Here is a 24,734-nt window from a genome sequence, read left to right as displayed (position 1 = left end):
ACACTGAAAAGATGCAGTTGCCACTGTGGCAAAGCACAAGGGTGACAGCTGGTCTCTGGGCCGGCAGCCCCAGGACGGAACCAGAACACCCCCCCCCCCCCAGCACAGGCGAGCTTCCAATGCTTTAGGGGAGCCTGTCTCGGACTCATTTTGAGGCTTCCCTGTAGTGTAGATGCTCTTATTTCGGAATGTATCTTCCAGAACAGCTTAGTCCGAAATAACGGTGCAGTGTAGATGCACCCTGAGCGCCTAGGCCCAAGTTTGGTGCCTGGCAGATGTTTCGGAGAAGTGACTGTCAGTCTGGACTCATCACACTTCATGTAAAGGCGTGGAAGAGTCTGTAAAGGGAAAGAGCAGGAGAACACGCCCAGACAGGTGGCACTGACTGATACAAAGTGCAACCCGCCCATTTCCCTGGCAGACGAAAGAGAAACTAAACCCTCTGGTCTCCCCTGCACCAGAAGCCATGGCTGCTGCGAATACAGCAAAGAAGTTCCAGGATGAAGTGACCTGTCCCATTTGCCTGGAGTATTTCAATGATCCGGTGTCTCTCGACTGTGATCACAGCTTCTGCCGAACCTGCATCACCCAGTGCTGGGGGGGAGTCACCACAGACGTCTCCTGCCCCCAGTGCAGACGGACCTTTGCCCAGGGGAACCTCAGGCCGGACAGGAAGCTGAGGAGTTTCGTGGACATGGCCAGAGAACTCCAGTTGCAGGCAGGGAAGGAACCAGCCCCAGAGAGACTGTGTGAGAAACACCAGGAGCCTCTCAAACTCTTCAGCAGAGAGGATGAAATCCCCATGTGTGTGGTGTATGACAGATCCAAGGGGAGCCAAGGTCACAACCTGATTCCCGCCGAGGAAGCTGCCGAAGAATTCCAGGTAGGGAAATGCCGACTGCGATCCCTGCCCTCGTGGGACTGAGGGGAGCACTGGGGAGCAGCTCCCGCCCTGGGAATCTAGCCAATAGGATCAGGGGTGGGACTGCAGGAAGCAGGGATAGGGTGATAGGGCACCGCAGCAGGGTCATTGCCGCCTGAGTGCCCCTCGTGGCATGGGGTAGCCCTGCCTCAGTTTCCCAAAAAAGACCCACAATGGCATTTTGTGTGGCCAGTAACAGCCCTGCTCTCCCAGCCGGGACTCTCAGGACTTTGAGTCTGGAGTTTGGTCTTATCATCCTGAGCAAGATCCAGGGTCTCCTCTGCCTGCGCCAGGGGCCTCCTCCCTCTGGCTTTCCCTGGGCCTACCCCAGGCCAGGTTGGATCCCAGGGCCCCTCATCCTGCCCTTCATTGTCCCTTCCTGGGGAGGAGAATAGACTATGTCTCAGGCGGGCTGACAACCAATGTTTCGTCTAAAATAGTCCATCTGGGCGTGGAATAAATTTTGTTCTGTGCGCCAAGGCATGTGTCACTGCGCACTACCCATTGAAACACCTGCTGCCAGCATGGACACGTAGTGGGCACAAAGTTCCCCCACTGAATCTGCAAAGATAAATCCCAAAGAGGAATCTGCAGGACTGGGACTCTCCCTGTGGCTCAGGAGAGGCGGGTGGGGACGAGGCTGGGCACAGGCTGGCTAGCCCTTTCAAGGGAGGAGATCTGAGCAGGGTCCCGACAGGGACCCTGCTCAGATCTCCTCCCTTGAAAGGGCTAGCCAGCCTGTGCCCAGCCTCGTCCCCACCCGCCTCTCCTGAGCCACAGGGAGAGTCCCAGTCCTGCAGATTCCTCTTTGGGATTTATCTTTGCAGATTCAGTGGGGGAACTTTGTGCCCACTACGTGTCCATGCTGATGTTCATGGCAATGGCAATAATTGGTAGTGAGTAGAATGCACTGGTGTCTATAGCACTGGCCTCTCCGGGCTCCAGGGAGCGATTGGGGCCCTGTGGGTCCGGGCACCCTATGGAGGAGCCAGCCAGAGAGAGCTCCTAGCCCCAGCCACAGACTCATGCACACGGCCCACAGCAGGCGGGTAAAGAAAGAACCAGGGTGGGAACGGGGGAGGGGCACTGAGGGTTGTTTGCAAACACCTGCAATCGCCAGAGCTAGGTCATCACGGGTGGCTGCCAGGCCAGATTTCCACCCTGCACCTGCCTGGCTGTGTCCCTCCTCTCTGCTCCTCCCCCACCCCTCCACGCGCCCCGGCCTCTCTGGAGGTCCCCGATGCTCACCGTGTCCCACCTCTCCTCCAGCTCCCTACCCTGCGATCTCCCCCAGCCCCAGCTCATGCAGCCTCTGAGGATGTGATCCCAGCTCCCTACTGTAACAGGGGCCGAGAATTTCAAACACTGTGAAAACACTCCCAGGTTCTATTACTGTGACTCTGTGTATCCGATCCCATAAACCTGCCGGACCCTGCAGTGGCGAGTACAGTGTGTGTCTGTGCTGGGCCAGCTCCCCTCCCTCTAGTTCTGAAACTAACAATAAGAGAAACAAAACTAAAAAACTAAACATCTTCACTGGCAGGACATTACAGAAATGGGTTGAACCAAAAATGATCTATTTTAAATGATTAGCAAATCTCACATTTGATTTTTTGCTTAGTCACATGAAATGTTTCTGTGTCTCCAGGAAAGGCTCCAGGCCCAGCTGAAGACTCTGAGAGCTGAGAGAGAAAAGCTGCTGGGACTGAAAGTGAGCAGGGAGAAGACCAGCCAGAAGTATCTGGTAGGTGCCTGGCGTTATTACCCTGCCTTTGTAGAGAGCCACAGGGAGCTGATCTTGAATCCAACATTAAGGAGCGGCCCTAGACTGGATTACGGTTTCTCTTCATCAGCCAGGGAATGAGCACCCAGAAATCACAATTCATTGCTTTAGCAAAATCCCTCCTTAGGGTTGGGCCCCAAACCAGCCGCTTCCACCCTCTGTACATTTGTGGACCCCTTTAGAAATGGCAGAGGGAGGTTCTGACCCCTTTGAAAATCGATTGTCTGTGTGAACAGCTGAATTCTGTCCAGTCTAAGTCTTTTGCTCACATGGTCCATGGCCCCGGGGGCACAAAGACCCCAGCGTGGAAACCACTGCCACGTGCTCTGTGAACTGTTATTCTCATCTACTGTCTTTTAGTTACAATTATCTTAATTACACTCACTTCACAAGCAACAATTTCTAATAACAAACACCGAATTGGGAATTAGGAAATGCCGAGCCTGAGACCAAAGCCCCAGTGAAACACGTTCGTTCGTCAGTTCCCAGCCTCCCTCAGCCCAGAGATTGCAGGACGTTCAGTTATGTCCAGAGGAGTCCCCTTGTGCAATCTGTTTGCTGTTCAGAGTTCCAGCTTCAATCACTAAATAAAGCCCCGTGGCCCTGGCAAGTTCCCTCCCTCCGCTCCTTCCTGTCTTGGTCCCTTTGGGTACCTCTACACTGCACACTTATTTCGGAATAAGCTGTTCCAGAGGAGATATTCCAAAATAGCTTATTTCAAAATAGCATGTCCACACTACAGGGAAGCCTCGAAATCAGTCCAAGGCAGGCTCTCCTAATGTGGATGCGCTACCTCGATGCAGAGCCCCAGGAAGCACTGAGGAGAAATTACCCTGAACGGCCCTGGGGAGGGGCTATCTCGAAATAGCAGCAGTGGAGCGTCCCACAAGACTGCTATTTCAAAATAGCAATTTCAGAAGAGGCCTTATTCCTCGTCAAATGAGGCTTACAGAGTCGGAATAAGTGGCCCGTTATTTTGAATTTATTTAGAAATATCGGAATTGCTGTGTGGACGCTCCCTTTGTTATTTTGGAATAAGGGCGGCTATTCTGTAATAGCGCTGCTGTGTAAACGCACCCTTTCTGCCCTGACAGTTTCTCCATTGCTGTCTATGTAGCACTTTAAAGACTAACAAGATGATTTATTAGGTGATGAGCTTTCGTGGGCCAGACCCACGAAAGCTCATCACCTAATAAACCATCTTGTTAGTCTTTAAAGTGCTACATAGTCCTGTTTTTTGTTTCAGCTACACCAGACTAACACGGCTACATTTCTATCTCCATTGCTGTCGTTCACCTTGGGTGCCTGCTTTTTCTTTCATGGGTGCACATCTTTTTTCTTCCCACCTGTCTCAGCGAGCGTGGCTCTGAGTAGAGCTAAGCAAATGCCAGATCTTTGCTGGCAGGGTATTAACAAAATGGGTTGAACAAAAATAATCTATTTTTAAAATTATTAGCAAATCACACATTTGATTTTTTTGCTTGGTCAAATTAAAGTTTTGTTTCAACTTGACCATTTCCTTAAAAATAATTTTAGAAAACACAAGGACAGTTTCAAAAATAAGTTTTGGTTTCTCATGTATTTCTTTCTGCAGCACAACAACCGGTGACGTTGCCAGTGATTCATGAAATGTTTCTTTGGTGACAAATCTGTATTTTCCCAGGAAAAAAATGTAATGAGGAAAATGTCACCAAGGAGTAGTGCTGAGTCCTGCTCCCTGCTGCTCCCTCCTGCTTTGGATCAGCATCACTGAGGCCATGAGCCACTCACGATCCAAAGCACGTCAGACATGGAAATGTCCTTTATGAGATTCTAGGGCCAAACAGGAAGACGTGAGAAAATTCTCCCTCCTGGAGACAGACTGTTCACTGTCCGGTGACTTAGAATTTCCAAAAAGAGATTCTCCCCCTGAGCACTAAGTGCTCTGTGAAGGGTCACAGGCACCGTCCATGTTCCCCTAGCGGTGGTGATGTTCTTCCTTTGGTTCTTCTTCCAGAAACAGACACAAGTTGAGCGGCAGAAGATTGTGGCCGAGTTTCAGCAGCTGCGGCAGTTCCTGGAGGAACAAGAGCGACTCCTGCTGGCCCAGCTGAAGAAGCTGGACAAGGAACTTGTGAGGCTCCAAACTGACACTGTCACCAAACTCTCGGAGCAGATTTCCCGTCTCAGCGAGCAGATCCGGGAGCTGGAGGGGAAGTGTCAGAAGCCAGCGAGTGAATTCCTGCAGGTGAGGCTGAGGGGGAAATTCCCCAGCTCCCACCACAGAGACAGGACAGTCCCTAGCAGGTGGGCACAGGAGTCACAGGGCAGCTCCGTGTGCGCCCTCCTGGCATGTGAATTGTTGTTTTGTGCAGACCCAGAGGCACAGAGAGACTAGAGATGGCAAAGCCCCATTCGCTCAGGGATCCATGGCCCTGGGGCCAGGCAAAGCCTAGTTCCCCTCGCTCGCCAAATCCCTCCCTTGGAATTCACAGTGTGTGTCAGGTGGGACTGAAACTCTCTCTCTCTCTCTCTCTCTCTCTCTCTCTCCCCAGGACGTCAGAAGCACCTTGAGCAGGTCGGTGGTTCTCACCCCCTCACACCTCACAGCGCTGGGGAAACACTGGGCAGTGAAGTTGTCGCTGCCTCTCCCCAGGGCTCCACAGCAGAATGTGCGGGAAGGTCACATTTGGGATTCAAATCTCTGACCCATTTAACCCTGAGGCCCTCGCCCTTTTAGAGACGACTCTGCAACTCCCCAGGGAAAGGCGCAGACTGGCCTGTGGTATATTCTATATGCCCCAGGACTGAGGGGTGGGATGTGGGCCTGTCCCTGCTGGGTGCTGGGCACCGTTCAGCCCAGGGTAGCAGGGATCCAGGGTCCTTCCTGCCCAAGGGCTGTTTGGAGACCTGTGTGGGATGAGCTGGGGAGGGGGAGCAGGTGTCTCAGTCTCATCCCTAGTGGGCAGATTCTACAGTCCTTCCCCTGGGAACCTCCCGTCCCTCAGCACCTGGAGATCCAGGGAGTTGGTCGTGGAGACTCAAATTCTCACTAACCAGAAGTTAAGAACTGAGTCACTCAAGGCAGGATCACAGCGGCTCCTAACCTGTGGGCCACAGACGCCTGTAGGGTTGCCAGGTGTCCGGTATTGGCCCGGACTGTCGGGTATTTGCGGCCTCTGTCTGGTAAAATGTCCGGTATTTTCTGTTTCTCTCAGTCGGAAGGACGCTTGGGCCATTTTCCTCCTGCCCCGTCTGGAGGGGACGTGGAGAGCAGGGAGCCTGGGGACTTAAAGGCGCAGTGACGCTTTTTTTTTGGTGTGTTTGTGGGGGTTTTTTGCACCCACCATGTGAGGGGGAGGTATTTTTTGTGAAAGTATCTGGCAGCCCTCGACTCTTGGTGGTCTGCGATGGGACTGCAGGGGATCTGTGGAAAGTTCAAAAGCAAGGACTAGGCATATGGCGGTGGCCCCGATCCTTGGTTTTCTTTTCCTTTTCTTTTTTTCTCCCTCAGGGAGGGGTGGGGGTCCGTAACATTTTCATAGATTGAGAAGGGGCCCACATAGTCGAAAAGGCTGGGAACCACTGCAGTGTCACCATGGGACATTGTTTCTCCCCAGGTGTGAGAAGGTGCGGGCCCAGCAGCCAGAGGAGATGGCTCCTGAACTGGAAGAGCGAGTCCGTGGTTTCTCCCAGAAAGTGACTGCACTGTCGGAGAGTCTGAGGGAGTTCAAAGGTACCTGGGGGGAATGGAGGAGGGGAAAGTGAGACCCTGGAAGGGGAATGGTGCTGGTCAATTGGTTCATAATTAGATGATGCTTCCATGTAATTGGGGGTGAATGGCCCAGACTTGGGTTCCAAGACACCCAGGTTGATTAATTCAAACCCTTGTTTGTTCAGAAGCAGCCTTTGCAATGACAATGACTGTGAGAGTGAGAAACGCCAGGGAGAGAAACACGCTCAGTTCCCTTCTCCTGGGGCACAGGCCAGTCATGGTGCATTTCTCCTGCGAGAGTAGGAGCACCCCTGACAGTATCTGACCTGTTAGAACCATCCAGACGAGTTCTGTTCCAATCCCCGTTGTGTTCGGGTCAGTAAGTACCTTGTGTGACTTGTACACGGCTCACACAGGAACTTTGAATTGCTGGAGCGTTTCTGCTGTCCAAGCGATTTTGAAGTTACTCTCTTTCCTGATGTGCAGGGGTCATTTCTCCACAGGGGGGTTCTGGACATGGCTCCCTGGCCTGGGCAGGTCACTCTGGGTGTCTGTCTTCAAGTGCGTTGTGTGGGCAACACGTCTGTGTCCTGCAGAGCAACTCAGGAACACGGCACTTTAAGAGCAAGATCCCTGTAGGAAACATTTCCCTTGTGACAAGCACACGGCTTGCCAGGCCCAAGCCGAGTCAATCACCATCAATCCGCTGGGGGGGCAATAATTCTTGGTGGGGGCCAGTCCAAGATTTTGGAAAGTGGCCAAGGGCCACACTCTGCTGTGGTGGGGGTGCAGGATCTAGGTTGGAGGTTGGGTGCAGAACGGTGCATGGGGTAAGGGACTGTAGTGTAGGAGATGGTGCGGGGTCTGACAGGAGTTTGGGGTGGTGACCTGGGTTGGGGGATGCGCTTTAGGGTCAGGGAGGGGGTCTGGGTGCTGGAGAGGATTCTGGCCTGGGGTAGAAGTGTAGGAAGGAGGTCTGGGAGGGAGCTGTGACCTGGGAGAAGGGGAAAAGGGGGGTGCAGACTGCAGAGGGTTTGGACAGTGACCTTGGTCAGAGGATTGGGATGCAGGGTCAGGGAGGGGGTGTGGGTGCAGGGGAGGATTCTGGCCTGGGGGAGGGACGTAAGAGGTGGTCCAGGGTCTGGGAGGGAGCTGTGACCTGGGGCAGGGGGCACACAGAGCTTGGAGGGTGACCTAGGGAATTGAGTTGGGATGCAGGAGGGGCTGAGGTGCCAGTGGCAGGCTGTGGCTGGGAGGCACTTACCCAAGTAGTTCCCAGCCAGCAGCCCTGCAGCATCCCCCAAGGCAGGCTGGGCTCCCTGCCTGCTGCAGCCCCAGATCACTAAAATTGCAGGCTGGTCCCTCCATGTAGCTCTCAGCTCCGGGAGGGGGAAGAGGCTTGTTTCCAGCCAATCGGAGCTGAGGATTGTGCTGGGGGTGGGGATAGCACATGAAGCCCCCCCCTCGCTGCAGAGCCCAGAGCCCCAGGGACTGACCTTTAAACCATGGCAGCTACATGTGCCTGAGGGTCCCGGCAGGGGGGTCCACAGGCCGGATTGGGTGGCTTGGTGGCCGGATCCAGCCCCCGGGCCGTATTTTGCCCAGCCCTGGCGTAAATACCCAGGTTCAGTCTCCAAACGTGGACAGAGCAATGACCCTGGTCCCAGTTCTCAGCACTTCCCCACTAGCCAAGCCCAGGGAGAGGAGAAGGAGCCGGGCCAGGCCTGAGGTCATCTCCCATCAACTCCCGACTCACGAATGGTCACAACCTTTAGGCCACAATTCAGCAAAATCTCCTCCCAGCAGCTGCAGGCCCAAGGCCTGTCCCTGAGAGGGCTGGAGATGGGGGAGAGAGCTGGGGGAGGGGATGAGGCAGTGGGAGGAAGAACAGAGGGACGTGGGCCTCCTCGCCCTGCTCTGCTGGTGTATGGTGAATCTGGCCCATGGAGCCCACCCCCTCGACTCAGTTTCCCCAGGGATAAACAGCTCCCAGCGAGAGCCAGGGTCTCACATTCTCCGAACATCCCGTTAGCATCAAGAGACCAAGGTGCCGGAAGCTGCTTTGATGCCAAAGGCTCTGCAGGGCCTGGGCCTAGGCACCGGCAAAAGGCCGGACGTGAGCGAGGCTTGAGTGTGTCTGTGACATGACAACCCGGCTCTGGGCTCCCCATACAAACCTGAATCTCCTCTCTCCTCCCCCAGACTCTCTGCCGGCCGCACTGGAGAAAACCCTAAGAGCGCACAGACCAGGTGAGCTGCCTCGGACGTCATGCCCCTCCCCAGCCTCCTCCAGCCCAGGGGCCACCTCCTGCCCCCAGACTCCTCCTCCTGAGAACCCCCAAAACCCCCAGCCCAGAGCCCAACCCCCTGCCCAGAGCCCCCTATCCCCAGGGCTCCCCCACAGTCCTCAGCCCCTCTAGCACCTCAACTCCCTGCCTCAGCTTGTACCCTCCCTCCGGTATCCAAAGCCCTTGGCCTCACCCCTCCTTGCCTCCTCTCGGCCTTGGGCTCCCCTTGTTCTCTGGCATGTGGGGTAGCAGAGGGGAGTTTCTCTCCCCCCCCCCCCCCGGTGACTGAGGGGCTGTGCCCAGCATGGACTCTGGGGCACGTGGGGACGTTGCTCTTTTTCCTGCCCCCGGCAGGGGACCCAAGAGTCCATGGGCGGGTCCCTGCTCTGCCAGGGGAAGGGATGGATCAGACCCCAGAGCACCAGGGCCCGGGGCACAGACAGGGGCAGTCCTGGGCCCATTGCAGGCAGCTGGGGAGCTGCTGAGAGCAGAGCTCTGGTCCTGTTCCCCTTTTCCTCTCCCCCCGTGTTAGCTCAGCTTCTCTCTCCCTCCACCCAGCCCCCGCTGGGACCCCCGTCAGCTCCCTGGGGCCCCTCTTCCTTCTGTCACCCCTGAGTCAGCCTCCTGCCATGGCTGGGACAGAGACACCCCCGTTCCCTCCGCACGGCGCCTGGGCACCCCCAGTGCAGGACTCGCCTTGTTCAGACTCTTCCCGCCCAGCCCAGCTGGGGCCGGTCCCTGCCCCTCCCTGCTGGCTCTGCGGGGTCTGGGCGCTGGGCCGGAGGCTGAGCAGCCTGGTGGGGGGCAGGTCGGAGCTCGGCCCAGAGCCCCAGTGCGGCGGGAAAGGAGCCGAGCCCAGACGTGCCGTGCGGGGGAGACGTGTCACGGGAGGAATCACAAACCCTGCCCAGAGGCAGCTGGGACCCAGGGACATTTCAATGCGGAGGGGTCCAGTCGGGGGCAGGGCCTGGATTCAGCCAGCCCTGACCAGGCAGTTTCCATCCCATCCCTCTGGGGTTCCCAGCCCAGAGTCGCTTGTCTCCGGCCCAGGGCGAGGGGGCAGATTCCCAGTGTCAGGGCCCCTCTGATCCCTTCTCTCTGCCACGGCCCCTCCCTGCAGGGGAGTGAGCTGCCCCTTGGGCTGGGCCGAGACCTCAGGGCTGCTCCCCACTCAGAGCCGGGCGCCCCTGGAGGCAGGAGAGTCCCTGAGTCACTGCCCAGCTGGGGCAGATTCTGTCCCTGACGCCATCGACCCCCCCCCAGGACCGAGCTCTGCCCCTCACGCTCTGATTCTCCCCCAGCCAACGTGACTCTGGATCCAGACACGGCGCATCCCCGGCTCATCCTGTCAGAGGATGGGAAACGTGTGAGACGGGCAGAGACAAAACAGCCACGGCCCGACACCCCGGAGAGATTTGACACAAGGGAATGTGTGCTGGGCTGTGAGGACTTCACCTCGGGGAGACATTGCTGGGAGGTGCAGGTGGGGGGTGGGCCAAGCTGGGCTGTGGGGGTGGCCAGAGAGTCTGTGAGAAGGAAGGGATGGATCAACCTGAACTGCAAGACCGGGATCTGGGGTGTGCAGCGGAGGGTTGATGAGTTTGACGCTCTCACTGACCCTGTGACCGGCCTGCACCCAAGGTTCCCCAGCAGGATCCGGGTTTGTCTGGACTGTGACCGGGGGCAGGTAACGCTCATCACTGCTGGTACCGAGGCCCTGATCTTCACTTTCCCGCCGGGCTCCTTCCCTGGGGAGAGAATCCGACCCTGGTTCATGGTGGGGTGTGACACCGAGCTCCGACTGTCTCCATGACAACAGCCCCTCTGGCCTCACACACCCCTGTGTGACCCTGGAGGACTCCTCTGTACCCCGCCCCTGGCTCCTCCTCTCTATGACCTCAGAACTATCTCTCCCTCCCTCCCTGCAGCTCCACTTAAGGGAAACGTGTGAGATGGGCAGAGACACGGCAGCCACTGCCCGACACCCCGGAGAGATTTGACTGTTGGCCCTGTGTGCTGGGCCACGAGGGCTTCACCTGGGGGAGACATTACTGGGAGGTGGAGGTGGGGGATGGGCGAGACTGGGCTGTGGGGGTGCCAGAGAGTCTGCGAGCAGGAAGGGAGGGATCAGACTGAGCCCCGAGGGCGGGATCTGGGCTGTGCAGTGGTGGTGGAATCTGTTCCGGGCTCTTACTGACCCTCACACCCCTCTTTCCCTGAGCCCCCCCAGCAGGATCCGGGTTTGTCTGGACTGTGACCGGGGGCAGGTGACATTTATCGATGCTGGTACCGAGGCCCCGATCTTCACTTTCCCACCGGGCTCCCTCCCTGGGGAGAGAATCCGACCCTGGATCTGGGTGGAGTGGGACACCGAGCTCCGACTGTCTTCCTGACAGCAGCCCCTCTGGCCTCACACACCCCAGTCTGTGTGACCCTGGAGGACTCCCCTGTAACCAGCCCCTGGCTCCTCATCTCTATGACCCCAGAACCATCTCTCCCTCCCTCCCTGCAGCTCCACTTAAGGGAGGTGGAAGGACCCTACTGCAGCCCAAGGGAGCAGACAGGCCCTGAAGGGCAGAGCTGGGGGCTGGGCAGGGGCAGAGCTAACAGCAGGGCTGGGTACAGGCAGAGTTCAGATCAGGTCACACAAATAGACCAACCCAACGGCTCTGCCTCTCACTAGCCCCCCAGCTGCCTTGGGGACTCTGGGGCAAGCTGGGCTCAGGAAAGCAGCCGGCCCTGGCTCATGAAGCTGCTGCCTGCTGGGAACTTTGCTCTCCCCTGCAGAGCTGGAGACAAGGAGCGAGCTCCAGGTAGGGGCTGGGCTATTGCAACGCTAAACGGCGCTGCCTGGAATTGTAGCTGCCCAGAAAATCCCTGGCACGACGCTGTGAGCCCCCAGCCTGAGTTATGGGGGGATGGGAGTGTTTGGGACAAGCCAGCAGGCCCGGCAGGGAGCTGCCTGAGCTAGTCTATGGGAGGCGCTCACCAGGGAACATCAGAGCAGCCAGACTGGGTCAGACCAAAGACCCGTCCAGCCCAGTGTCCTGTCGGCCCACAGTGGCCAGTGCCAGGTGCCCCAGAGGGAGGGAACAGAACAGGGAACATCCAGTGACCCCTCCCCTGTCGCCCATTCCCAGCACCCCACATACAGAGGCCAGGGACCCCTCCCTCCCCAGCCCCTGTGTAACTTGTGTGTCAGGAACGGTGTGTGAATCATTCGCTTTAATAAAATGTTTCCATCTGCTCCTGTCCGGTTGCTCTCTGGTGTGTTCCCCCGTCTAGAAAATGGATTGTTGCCACAAAGGGGGGGGGGGGGCTTTGCTGTCTCTAGGGGGTAGTTTTTGTGGGGGGAGGGAGGGGTGTTTGCCGTTCAGACTATTCTACTGAACAGAAGCAGGACTCAGATTCTCTGTGAACTCATGACTGGACTCAGGTACCCGGGACCCTGAGCTGCTACGTATGTGTCAGTGCAGACACACTTGGGTGCAGTGGGGCGGGGGCTCTTTAAGGACATAAGAACATAAGAGCAGCTATATGGAGTCAGACTAAAGGCCCATCCAGCCCAGTGTCCCACAGTGGACAAAGCGACTTCCCCCAGAGGGAGTGAACAGAACGTGGAATCATCACATGATCCCTCCCCATCGGCCATTTCCAGCCCTTGGCAAACAGAGTCTAAGATCACCATCTCTGCTCATCCTGGCTAATAAGTATTGAAGGACCTAACCTCCATGAATTTATCCCGCTCTTTCTTGAACCCTGTTAGGATGTGTCTCCACAGCAGGGCTCAACTCAACATAAGCTACACAAAGTGAGCTTCGTCATATCTTATTTCGAAATTGCGAGCGTCTACACAGCACTTATTTCAAGATGAAGCAGTCTTCCTCCAGCTTCCCTTATTTCTCATATAATGAGGCTACGTCTACACTGGCAGTGAAAATGACGATTGGGGCTCTTTTCCGGAAAAGCGCGTCTACATTGGCCACGGACGCTTTTCCAGAAAAGCATCCTGCCAATGAAGACGCTCTTTTTCCAGAAATACTTATAACGAAAACTATTCTGTTTTAAGCATTTCCGGAAATTCATGCCAGTATAGACACAGTACTGGAGAGTAATTAGTCCAAATGACTCTGGGGAGCAGTTGTTTTGAAATAGCAGCACCAGAGCATCCACACAACTGTTATTTCAAAATAAGTGTTATTCCCCAAGGAAAGCAGGAGTCCAGATTTCAAAATAAGCAGCCCGTTATTTTGAAAGAAGGGATTTGTTAGGGTGGATGCTCTACCCATAAATTCAACCTACGGGGGTTATTTTGAACTGAGGCCCTAGTGCAGGCTTGGGGTAAGTGCCATGTCGGGGTGGACACCTTGAACGTCACAGCGCTGGGGGTGATTTACTGCACAGTGACTTGCCAGTGTAGACTTGGCCTTAATGCTAGTCAGTGTCCTGCTCACTGTGGTCAGTTTTTGTTTTCTCCTTCCTGTTGTCTAGATCAAGTTTCAGGGAAGATGAAGGTTCCCTCCATCGGCCACAGCGCCAGAGCCAGCTCCCCTCTGCCTGGTTTTGTTTTCTTCCTGACTTTTTTTCTTCCTGGCAGGCGGGGGGGGAGGAGGGGGGGGGAGGAGGGTTCATTTGTTTTGTTTTCAGGAAAAATCACACTTTTAAGAACATGCCCCCTGTCCCAGAATGCAGGAGGCTCCGTGTGCGCGTGTCTGAGCCTGCACAGCCAAACTACGCAGAGAAACTAAACTTCCATTTTCAGCCGATCTCCGCAACGAGGTTCCAAGCTCTCTCCAGGGGAAAGTTGAAGGAGTCTGAGGGTCCCCCACAGGAAGGAATTCCTAAATGCGCCTTCCCGGGTTCTCAAAGGGGGTTGCATTTGGGTGGTGGCAGCGTTACCAATCCAAGGCTGGAGAATCTGTGATCTTGGGAGCTTTCCACACAAGCCTTTACTGGCAGGGTGTTCCCACGTCCTTGGCGGGCCTCCGCCTTCTGCACCCAACGTGCCAACGCGGGAACAGCCTGGGCAGTGCGTAGCTGGCATGGCTCTCCCATTGGCCTGTGGGAAGGGCGCGGGTGAGTCACTCCGCTAGGGGTTGTGGGGCGGGAGCTAGAGGCAGAGGACAGGTGGGGTGGAGTAAAGCAGTCCCCTGCCTCCTCCTTCTGACCGCTCCATCCCAGCACAGGGCCATGGGAACGGGGACCGAAGTTAGCCAAAGGATTCGGGGGAGAGGGGGTGTCCTCCAGCCCTGAGCTGAGTCCAGCCTCTCAGGTCCAGCTCAACCACTCCCATGGCTCGCCCAGGTACCAAACCCAGGTCAATGGAACCCTCCCCCCCCCAAGTTCTCACATTCCTCTGTCCACAGGCCCCAAAACCTGCCTCTCTGCAGCTGCTCCCCTGGCAAAGGCTGCAGGTCTGGTTTCTGCCTCTGGGCCGTGGCTGCGGAGGGAGGGGCCGCAGCCAGGGACGACTCTAGGTTTTTTGCCAGTCCCAAGCAAAAAGTTTTTGGCCACCCCCCCCCCTTGGCCCCCTGCTGCAGGATAGGCAGGAGGAGGAAACCCCCTTGCACCTGGCTGCTCTTTGACTCCCACCCCCCTCCGGCCAAACCCCGCCTAGTCCTGTCCCCCCCCACACACCCCGACCCCCCCCACTGAACCCAGTTTCCACCTTCTCTCCCCTCCCAGCCAAACCCGATCCCCCCCCCCCAACCGGCCCCAGCCCGCCCCCCGACCGACTCCGTCTCCTTCCCTCTCCCCGCCGAACCCCCGTGTCCCCTCCCCGCAGCAGGCGCGGGAACGTGGGAGCCCCGGGGAGGGTGCACGTGGCCCGGGGTCCCCCCGCGGATGCGCGCGCACACAGGCGGGAAACGGAACGGGCAGGCCCAGGGGTTCGCGGCGCAGCTCCCGGAGCGAGGCAGCGACACCCCCCCCTCCCGCCTCCGCGCCCGCGCCAGCCAATCCGCGCGCAAGGGGCGGAGCCAGCCCCTCCGCCCGGCACGAGGCCAGTGTTCGCAAACCAGCAGCCGGCGCGCGCCGCCCCCGCCCTGCTCAGCCTGCACCGCTGGCGACCGCGCTGTCTCCCCCCGCCCCGCGCTGGGGCGCGGACCCTTCTTCCCGGGGGCCGGGTGGGGCAGCAAGAGCGCCGCCCCCTGCAGGCCCCGGCTTGTCCTGGGGCCACAGGCAGGCCCGCGGGGCGGTGAGGCTGGCGGGATCCGCCCCTGGACACGCGCCGCTCCAAGCAGGTGCTCGATTTGCTGGTGCCTGGAGCAGGTCTCCGGCACGCAGCAAACTTCTACCCCAGCTGCTCCCGCTAGCGGCCGCAACACACAGGAGACGTCTCCCGGCCGGAAGGTAGATTTCACCGGCCCCAGGGTGTCCCGAGATAGCATTATAGTTCTGCTACAGCACAAAGGATTTGGGGGGGAAGTACAGACCTCCGCTAGAGGGGGGATGATTAATAAATCGCCCCCCCTTTCCCTTCTATTTATTTCGAGTTTTCATATCCCCTACTCATAACTCCGGTCATCTGAAGAAGTGGGCTGTGCCCACGAAAGCTCATGATCCCATCTGCATGTTTTGTTAATCTATAAAGGGCTACCAGACCATTTGTTGCTTTTTTTCCTGCCTATTAAGAGTGTCCAGTCAGCAAAGTTCTGACCATCTGACTAGCCTTGCCTAGTCTAAACAAGAAGTAATTACATCTCTACTGAGAAAGTGACAACTTTGCACCTGTAAAATGGTTCGTTTTGGGTGTTGGCTAGTACATGGTTTTCAGAAGCAATTAAAAAAAAATCCCCAGTCACTGTCGAAAGCCAGAGCGGTACAGCACAAAGGGGGACATTCATATTCAGCAACCCTGCAAATCAGTACCCCATTCCTGCAGACTTGTACACATGATTCATTTGAAGTATGTAAGTGATTTAACTTTCAGAGGAACTGATCCCATGAGTAAAGTGAGGCACACGCATAGTACCATTGAAAGTAGTGAAGCTACTGGTGCTTAACGGTTTGCAGACACCCTTGGCAAAATGTCTTGTCAAACTCATGCATGCATGTTGGGATGCAGTAACAGGGCAATGTTTCTCCCAATTCACCAGACCCATTCAACTAAATTCTACTAGGCCAGAGAAACAAGCAAACTTGCATAAGAGAATCTGAGTTTTAAAATTGTAGCTTCCAACTTAAACATCAAATCACTAACAGACTTAGCAACCTGGGATCTTGTCTAAGGTTACAGAGATACAGCTTTGTTGCTGTAGCAATGCTTGTGCAGCCCTCTAGTGCAGGCTCGTGTCCACCAACAAGCAGGTACTGCTATCACTGGGGTAAAACCATCTCCCCAAATGAATAAGCTACTTCAATAGAAGTGCTTTTCTCTTGGCTTAGCTGCATTTACCTGGCAAATTCAGTCCACCTCGCTATGTTTGATGGGGATGAAGGCAGGATCACACCCCTGTCCAACACTGTTAGGTTGCTAAATTAAGTGCAGGCTAGAAAATGGTAAAACGTTTGTATACTACTATCCAAAATTAAAAGTGTGGCGTGTTTCCTCAGTGAAGTCTGCCAAGAAATACACAGAGCAACATTATTTTTAGAAGCAACCAGCTGAGGAGAGATTCCAACATGTTCCCTAGCGCAGGGGACTCTTGGGACATACTGCAACAATTACTACTTGATGGAGCACATCTTAGTGCCTATCCAACATCCACAACGGATTATGGCATAAAAAACTACTAAACTACAAATAATAATGACAGCACTACGAAGTAAGTTATGGAGCCAACCACCTATATTTGGAAACCAGTTAAACAGGTCACTCTACCAGGAATCCTTTATTTTTTTCTTCCATGGTCCTTTGCTACCTGCATAAGATGGTTTGCTCTGTCCTAAGTGGCATTATAAACATCAGGAATATACACACAACACTCTTGTCCAATTAAGGCACATGTTCCTCTTTGAGAGGCCAACAGAATATCCAATGCCAAGCGATTTTGAAGAACCATCTGCCTTATTTTCTTCTGCTCAGTTGCCAAGTCCATTAAGGCATCGGCAGTGGCATTTGCCATTATCTCTAAGACTTCTTGGAGTCTCATTATTCCTTCTCTTAATTGATAAGTGGCCTCTCCACAGGCAAAGGGAAACCTCGCACAAGCGCCTGTCCAATCGTTCACAGCCCGCTAAGTAAGAGGATGAGTTTTCTCAACATCTGTCTTAGCGTCTCTTACATTTCTAATCTTTCCACTGGGAAGATGGGGGCTACAGGTGGCTCTAGCCAAGCTAAGTAGCAGGATCTGCTCTATAAGGGAGGAAGAATTAAGTATGCCTTGTTACCACACACCCAACATGACGTATTATGTAATTCTGGCATTCGAGCTTTCAGCTCATGTGCAAGATGAATAAAGGTGTTAGAGCTGTTAGTTTCTACAGCCTTTACATCCCATACCACTAAAAGAGAAAGATAACAAATAATAAAAGTAAAAACATAAGAACCCAGGCCAGAAACGAGGCCTTCCTTCCGGAAAAGGACACCACCAGTTTAAGGTTTCCTTAGTCGAAGTCAAAGTTTTAGGTCGCCCAAAGGGGTCGCAGTCCATTTTCCCTGGGCACAGATGTTGTCTGCTTCTGGTTCACCCAGTTCGCGGTGGGGTGAACGTGCGTGGCTCCCTTGAAGTCCGATGTCATCTGCTTCTGGGCCTGGATTGCCGGTACCAGGCCTGTGCTGATCCCCGTCCACCCTTTCAACACACCCAGCTCAGAGCTGTAGGGAACATTTTTAGGTTTAAACTTTGTGAAACTTCAGAGCCAGAAGGAAAAGTAACAACCCAACCTATCCCCCACCCCATTCCAGCAGCCCCAGGGTGCATCTACATGGCAGGGTTTTTATGGAAAAACAACACTTACGTCCACACTGCAATTGCGTTCTTGTGACAGGTAGAACAGAGGGTTTTTTCTGACAGTAGTAAACCTCATTCTAGAAGGAAGACGCCTTTTTCAGAAAAAGACGTGTGTGGACAAGGAAGAGGGAGTTTTTTTGAAAGAAGAGGTCTCCAGGAAAAAGCATAGGGGCCCTGGTGGCCACCCCGTCCACAGTCATCACAACTGAAATGCGAGAGTGTCCAATCAGTGTGGATGCTCTCTGCTGAAAAATCGGATGGTTGTTTTGATGCACTTTGGCCATGTGGACCCGCTCTTTTGAAGAACACATTTGCGCCGTAGGTCTAAATCAGTGTTTCTGAAACTTTTTAAGACCGAGAAACATCAATAATTTTTTTTTTTATGAGGAACACCAAGATCTGCAGGAAAATATGCAAATGAGATTGTGGCTCATGCAAATGAGTCCCTTATTAGTATATTTTTTGCAGAGAAAACTCGTAGTGTAGACATGGCCACAGTGTATGTGTCTGGCTTTATAAAGCAGATGCTCACTGCTTCTCTAGTATATTCTCAATTAACACAGTGTGTTGCCTTCTCCCCTGAAAAAGATCCCGTGTGCTTCTTATAAGCATAACTAGCTTCATCCGCTGACATCCCTGCTCCCTCTGTGCTGTTGGTTTGTATTGTGGGAACAGGTCAATCCCACTTCTCTAGCCACGTGTTTCTGTACCTTTCGTTCTTTGCTAGACGCCCCTCAGATCCCTTGGTAGCTGCCTCGTCCCTAAGCTGGGCAGCCTGATGCTCTTAGTTGCTCCTCCTATGGACCCATTGCCTGGGCTTTGTCATCCCTGGTCCCTGGCTCTGAATGTTTTCCTGTTCCTCCAGGGCCCTTTATTATAAGTCACCAGCCTCTAGATGCTGAAGAACCCATGCTCAGAGGGACACTAATATGGTACTTCCTGATCGAGGGGTACATGTCCAGCCCTGGATTGGGATTCAACAGACCTTGGTCTACCACTTTCCAGTGGGGTGACTTTGGGCAAGACACTGTCCCTTTCTGTGCCTCAGTTTCCCCATCTGCAGAATGGGGATAATGAACCTTCTTTCCTTTGGAAAGTAGGTTGAGTGCTGCTGATGAGACAAGCTAGAGGCGCTTTGCCAATGTATCAACTGACGTTAATGTGGGGGAAGGGAAAAAGTATCAGGGAGTCGGTCCCACCCGTGTGAAAGAGTTTCTAGCAGGAGCTGATTCCAGCTCAGGACCAACATTAAAGTCTAGGAAGAGAAGGGTCCTTTATAGTGTCCATGCTAGTGCTTACACCAGTCCTGTTAACAATTCCCCCCTCCCCCAGTTACAGTGGCCTAATGTCTGAGGTGCTGAGGGAGGGGCAACCTTTATTGACCCACGAATGGGCTTGTCTGGCCTGACACTCTGCTAAGGACTGACAAGCTGGGTGGGGCCGAGGGAGCAGCCCCTGGGGCATTAGTGGCCAGCCGGCTCGGCCCCAGACCCAGCTGCCATTCAGTGGGGCTCCAGGGGAACCCCTCAAACACCCAGAGGGGCCAGCCAGGGCCAGGTCATCAGCCTTGCAGGGGAGGGGTAGGTGGAGCACTGACATCACAAAGGCCTGTGGCAGGACCTCAGCCTATTGGAGGACAGGGATGACCTCACAGAGAGACTCTGACAACAGCCAATCAGGACAGAGGCACAAGGCCAGGGCAAGTTCAGAGATTCCCGCGGTTTGGCAGCAGCGTGGCCCCTTCCCAGGGTCTCTGCGGGGACCAGATGGAGAATTGGGACCGAGGGGCGGGGGCAGGAGGAGCCTCATCGGCGTTTTCTACTTCCCTGCGGCCGGCAGTGTCGGACCCGGTGAGACGGTCGGAGCTCAGAGAGGTTTGGAGCCTGCTCAGTTTGGTTCCCCTTTGCCCCTCCCCTCCCTCTGTCTCGCCTTTTTCTGCGTCTTCCCCCCTTTCCCTGCCCCACCAAGCAGGGTGGGTGGGTGTTAGAGGGTTGGGGCAGAGCGCTGGGAGCCAGAGGTGACCTGGCCTGTCCTTTCGGACATCTGTTGAGCCCTCTCCCCTCCCCCTGCTGCCTCGGAGCTCCAAGTCTTGCTGCGGATTGGTCGAGTGGGTGGTTACTGACAGGGGAGACTCACGGCCTTTTATTCTCTTTAAAACTGTTCTCGGTGAGTCGTTATTAATGGTTCCCAGCCATGCTGGAAGGGCCTAACACGTGGGGCTCTGCAGGGGTCTGTTCTGGGACGGTTCTCTTCAATCTCCATCAGTGATTTAGATATTGGCATGGAGAGGGCGCTTATTAAGTTTGCAGATGATACGAAGCTGGGAGGGGTGGCAAGTGCTTTGGAGGAAGGGTCAGAATTCAAAGTGATCTGGACAAAGTGGAAAAATGGTCTGAGGTAAATAGGATGAAGTTTAATAAAGACAAATGCAAAGTGCTCCACTTCGGAAGGGACAATCCACGTCACACACACAGAACAGGAAGTGACTCTCTAGGAAGGAGTCCTGCAGAAAGGGATCTAGGGGTCAGAGTGGACCACAAGCTAAATAGGAGTCAAAAGTGTGACATTTGCAAAAAGAAGCAACCATGATTCTGGGAGGCACTAACAGGAGTGTGGTGAGCAAGACACGAGAAGTCAGAATTCCCCTCTACTCTGCGCGGATTAGGCCTCACTTGGAGTCGTGTCTCCAGTTCTGGGCACCATGTTTTAAGCATGAATTGGAGAAATTGGGGAAGGCCTGGAGAAGAGCAACAAAAATGTGAAACAGTCTAGAAAACATGAGAGTGAAAGAACTGGGCTTGTTTAGTCTGGAAAGGAGAAGACTGAGAGGGGACATGAGAGCGGTTTTCACGTACCCAAAAGGGTGTCACAAGGAGGAGGGAGACAAACTGTTCCCCTTGGCCTCTGAGGACAGGACAAGGAGCAATGGGCTGAAACTGCAGCAAGGGAGGTTTAGGTTGGACATTAGGAAAATGTTTCTGCCTGTTGGGAAAACTTCCTGTCAGTGTTGTGAAACACTGGAACAAATTGCCTGGGGAGGTTGCGGAATCTCCATCATTGGGGATATTTCAGAGCAGGTTGCACAGACACCTGTCAGGGATGATCTAGACGGAGCTGGGTCCTGCCGCAAGGGCAGGGAACTGAACTCGATGGCTTCCCGAGGTTTCTTCCTGATCTACTGTTCTGTGATTCTGTGATTCCCAGACCAGACGGATCAGTCCCAGACCAGCAGGGCTGGCGGGGAAGGGGAGGGGTGGTGGTCAAGCTGTTTCTCTACCATATCTATCTCTGGGCAGTTCCTGAGTCTCTAAGGGCAGGGCCCATGAGTAGTGGTTGGGTTGTCCAAATGTCCCAAGGTGCTGGCTGGGGGCAGGACACCAGCCGTGTTGGGGGAGGAGGCGGTGATGCCACAAAGGCCTGGGGGGGAAGGAGCTGGGGGGGGGGGGCTGAGCTCATGGAGATCCCCTGACTTCAGCTGCAAGGCAGGGCAGCCTCAGAAACACCCCCCAGCTCTTTCTGGCTCTGTGGGAGCCCCCCAAAGAGGTGGGGCTGGAATCGCTCTGAGACCGACCCCTCGGGGGTGACCTGGGCCAGCCCTTGGGACATCCCCTGAGACCTCTCGGCCACCCCCTCTCCCAGTCTCACTGCTGATTGGCTGAGCAGGGGGCCATGGCGAGGGAGGAGGTTTCCCAATTTCCCAGCGGTGACCCCAGCTCTTCTTTCTTTGCAGGCTCCGCACGGCGGGGTCTGGCCTCGGGCCGGCCCTGCGGGGGGACCTGCAGGCAGAGCCCCACACGGGTGCGCAGACAGCGGGGAGGTGAGCATGGGCGAGCAGGGGGAGGCTGTTTTCCTTTAGCACTGGGGGGGTGGGGGAGGGGAAGGGGAGACTGGGGACCCTTGGGCAGGGCTGTGTTGGGCCCTTCCCCCTCCAGGGTCAGGGCTGGGAGTGGAAGTTGATCTCAGGGCCTGGCTGGTTCTGGGAACAAGAACCTCAAATCCCATCCCCTCCCCCTCACAACTCTCCCCTCCCCCACTATGGGATCCATCCACATTGCCCTAGTCTGGAGAGACAAGGCCCTTCCCAAGAGCCAGGCCCCATGGATCCGACTCGCTCCCCTGAGCACCAGGGCCCAGCCCCGGGGATGGGGATGGGGGCTCGTTGGCACAGGCTGGGCTTGGGTCTATTGACCTGCCCCCCCTCTCTCCTCCCAGTGCGTCAGCCCCTGCATCATGGCCAGAGTGTCCCAAGGGAGCCAAGGCCCCAGGGAGCAGCAGAGCCCCATTGTAATTGCCCCCCCGCACCCGGCATGGGAGGTGAGTGACCTCTGGGCCGGCCCCCTGACCCCAGGGTGAGCAGGCGGCTCCCACAGGCCGCAGGGCCGGCAGTGGCAGGGCTGTGGGCTGGAAGTGACCCCGGGGAGGGCAGAGTCAGAGCCAGGCCTGAGCCAGACTTGGGCCCAGCTCATCTTCTCCTGGCTCAGGGGAGACCCGAGGGTGATAAGGACCCATGATCCGGCCTGGGCTCCAGCCAGGTTCCTTTCTGGTCCTGGCCCCTCCTTGTCCCCTGGTAGGGTTACCAGATGGGATTGAAAAACATCCCAGAGACACGTGATCTCAGTAAGGGAAGGGGGGGACCGACTGGGAGGGGAGTGAGGCTGGGATGGGGTTCGGGGAACGGGGCTGGCGTGGGGAGATCGGGGGCAGGGGACCGGCCAGCGGGAAGCAGGGCTCGCTGGGAGGAGGTCGGGAGGAGCAGGGCTGATGGGGGGGGGGGGAGAACTGGGAGCGGGGAGGGGAGGGAAGTGACCAGCCGGCGGGAAGCAGGGGGCTAGCCGGGATGGAGTTGGGGGGAGCGGGTCTGGCAAAGGGGGGAGCGGCCAGTGGGGAGGGGGCTGGCCTGGGTGCTCGAAGATCCTGGGGCGCTGCCTGTCCCGCACACGGTCCCGGCGAAACATGAGCGAGTCCAGCCCCAGGATTCCCTCTCTCCCCGGACCCCGCCCCCCCCCCCCCCCCCCGCTGTGTAGCTACGTGCTGCCTGGCTGGTACTGCCGAGTCCAAACACTGCAAAACCAGCTGGGGGTGCAAGTCCCGATGGGGGGCCCTGCCCACCGCCCTTTGCCCCAAGAGCTGGGGGTCCCATTAGCTCCTCTCCCCAGTGGCTCCAGCAGAGGCATGTGGGGAGGGAGGCGCCTGGCCCAGGGGAGTTGGGGGCTGGGAGTAGGACACTGATGGGCCCCGTCTCCTCCCTTCCATCCCAGCTCAGCACAGCCCCCACTAGGGAGCTTGGGACCCAGCTGGGATGGTCCCTCGGGGGCCCAGCCGAGGACACTGGCCGGCCAGGAAGGGGCCTGACCCCTCTGCCCACTGCTGCTGGGCCAGAGGTGAGGGACCCTGCTGGGCAATGGGCCGCTAGAGCAGACACCGGCAGATGCCAGGCCGGGGGCCCTGTGGAAATGACCCGCCCAGGCTCCCACCTGCAATGGGAGTAGGGTTACCAGGTGAGTAAAAAAATATTGGACACACTTGATCTCAGATGAGGGTGGGGGGCCGGGACAGGAGGGAGGCAGGGCTGGCCGGGGGAGGGAGGGGGGTCGGGGCGGCCAGTGGGAAGCAGGCCTGACGGGGGGGGGGGGGAACAGGTGAGGGGCAGCGGGACTGGACGGGGGCCCAGCCGGAAAACCAGAAAGTCCCGACATTGCTCATGCCCGGTGAGTTCTGACTGTTCTCACCGGGCAGAGGGCACAAAAACTGGACTGTCTGGTCGGACACTGGACACCTGGGACCCTGAATGGGAGCCCTGGGGCAGCCGGATGCTGTGGGGGAACAGCTGGCATGGGGGGGGGGAGGCGGTAGCAGTTCCTGCAGTGATAGGCCAGAGGGGTCTGGCCCTGGGGGCCCTAGAGAGGCGCCGCCCAGGGCCAAGCCCCCACTGCCCCCTGGGTCCCGGGCCCCGCATATGACAGGCCCTTGCTGTCTTGGGACAGGAGGAGCCCGGCCACGGGGATGCACCAGCTCCCCCACCCCCAGCTTGGCTCCAGGGCCGGTGTTGCCTGCAGGGAAGGAGCTGCCAGAGGGAGTAGGAGCATCAGTCGGAGCTTTTCCTGCTCACGCCGGGACTGGAGCCACGGACCCGACCCGGCCCTGGACCGGGCACCAGGGGAGAAGGAGGAGCTGCCCCTCCCCCCCGCGGGGGATAGAACCTCCCCTCCCCCATCTCCTGTCCCTGGACAGGGACCTGCACAGCCCAGTGAGTCAGGGCCAGCTTATGGACTGTAGCCATTGGGCTGCACAGCCCTGACTAAAGGGGCAAGGTACCGACACTGGCCATTGGGCCATACTGCCCTTAGAAAAGGGGCAAGGTACTGACACTGGCCATTGGGCCATACTGCCCTTAGAAAAGGGGCAAGGTACTGACACTGGCCATTGGGCCACACTGCCCTTAGAAAAGGGGCAATGTACTGACACTGGCCATTGGGCCACACTGCCCTTAGAAAAGGGGCAATTACTGACACTAGCCATTGGGCCATACTGCCCTTAGAAAAGGGGCAATTACTAACACTGGCCATTGGGCCACACTGCCCTGAGAAAAGGGGCAATTACTGACTCTGGCCATTGGGCCAAACTGCCCTTAGTAAAGGGGCAATTACTGACTCTGGCCATTGGGCCAAACTGCCCTGAGAAAAGGGGCAATGTACTGACTCTGGCCATTGGGCCACACTGCCCTTAGAAAAGGGGCAATGTACTGACACTGGCCATTGGGCCAAACTTCCCTTAGAAAAGGGGCAATTACTGACTCTGGCCATTGGGCCAAACTGCCCTTAGAAAAGGGGCAATTACTGACACTGGCCATTGGGCCACACTGCCCTTAGAAAAGGGGCAATTACTGACTCTGGCCATTGGGCCACACTGCCCTTAGAAAAGGGGCAAAGTTCTGACTCTGGCCATTGGGCCAAACTGACCTGAGAAAAGGGGCCAGTACAGACTCCACCCACTAGGCCGCTCTGCCCTAAGGCAAGCTCTGCCAGAGGGAAGCTGGGAGCCTGCAGGCTTTGCGGCGGGAGAAGCTGCCGTCCCCTCGGAACCAGGTGCAGGCTGCACCCAGCGACCCGACGGAGACGATTCCAGCCCAGGGACGGGGCGTGTCACGGCGCAG

At 56.4% G+C, this 24,734-nt stretch overlaps 1 protein-coding gene across 1 annotated transcript; it reads left to right on the top strand.

Moving 5' to 3' along the window:
• Positions 1-428: 428 nt before the first annotated feature.
• Positions 429-10,929, top strand: LOC142823246 (zinc finger protein RFP-like). Its single transcript, XM_075914043.1, has 7 exons — positions 429-883; positions 2,571-2,666; positions 4,702-4,932; positions 5,240-5,262; positions 6,305-6,420; positions 8,602-8,649; positions 9,989-10,929. Exons 1-7 carry the CDS (start codon positions 467-469, stop codon positions 10,498-10,500), a joined length of 1,443 nt encoding a protein of 480 aa, XP_075770158.1. The 5' UTR covers positions 429-466; the 3' UTR covers positions 10,501-10,929.
• The last annotated feature ends 13,805 nt before the right edge of the window (positions 10,930-24,734 follow it).

Source organism: Pelodiscus sinensis, chromosome 32 (assembly GCF_049634645.1).
Source record: "Pelodiscus sinensis isolate JC-2024 chromosome 32, ASM4963464v1, whole genome shotgun sequence".
Taxonomy (NCBI): domain Eukaryota; kingdom Metazoa; phylum Chordata; order Testudines; family Trionychidae; genus Pelodiscus; species Pelodiscus sinensis.
Note: the sequence above shows the minus strand (reverse complement) of the source record. Positions and strands in the feature narration are given on the sequence as shown.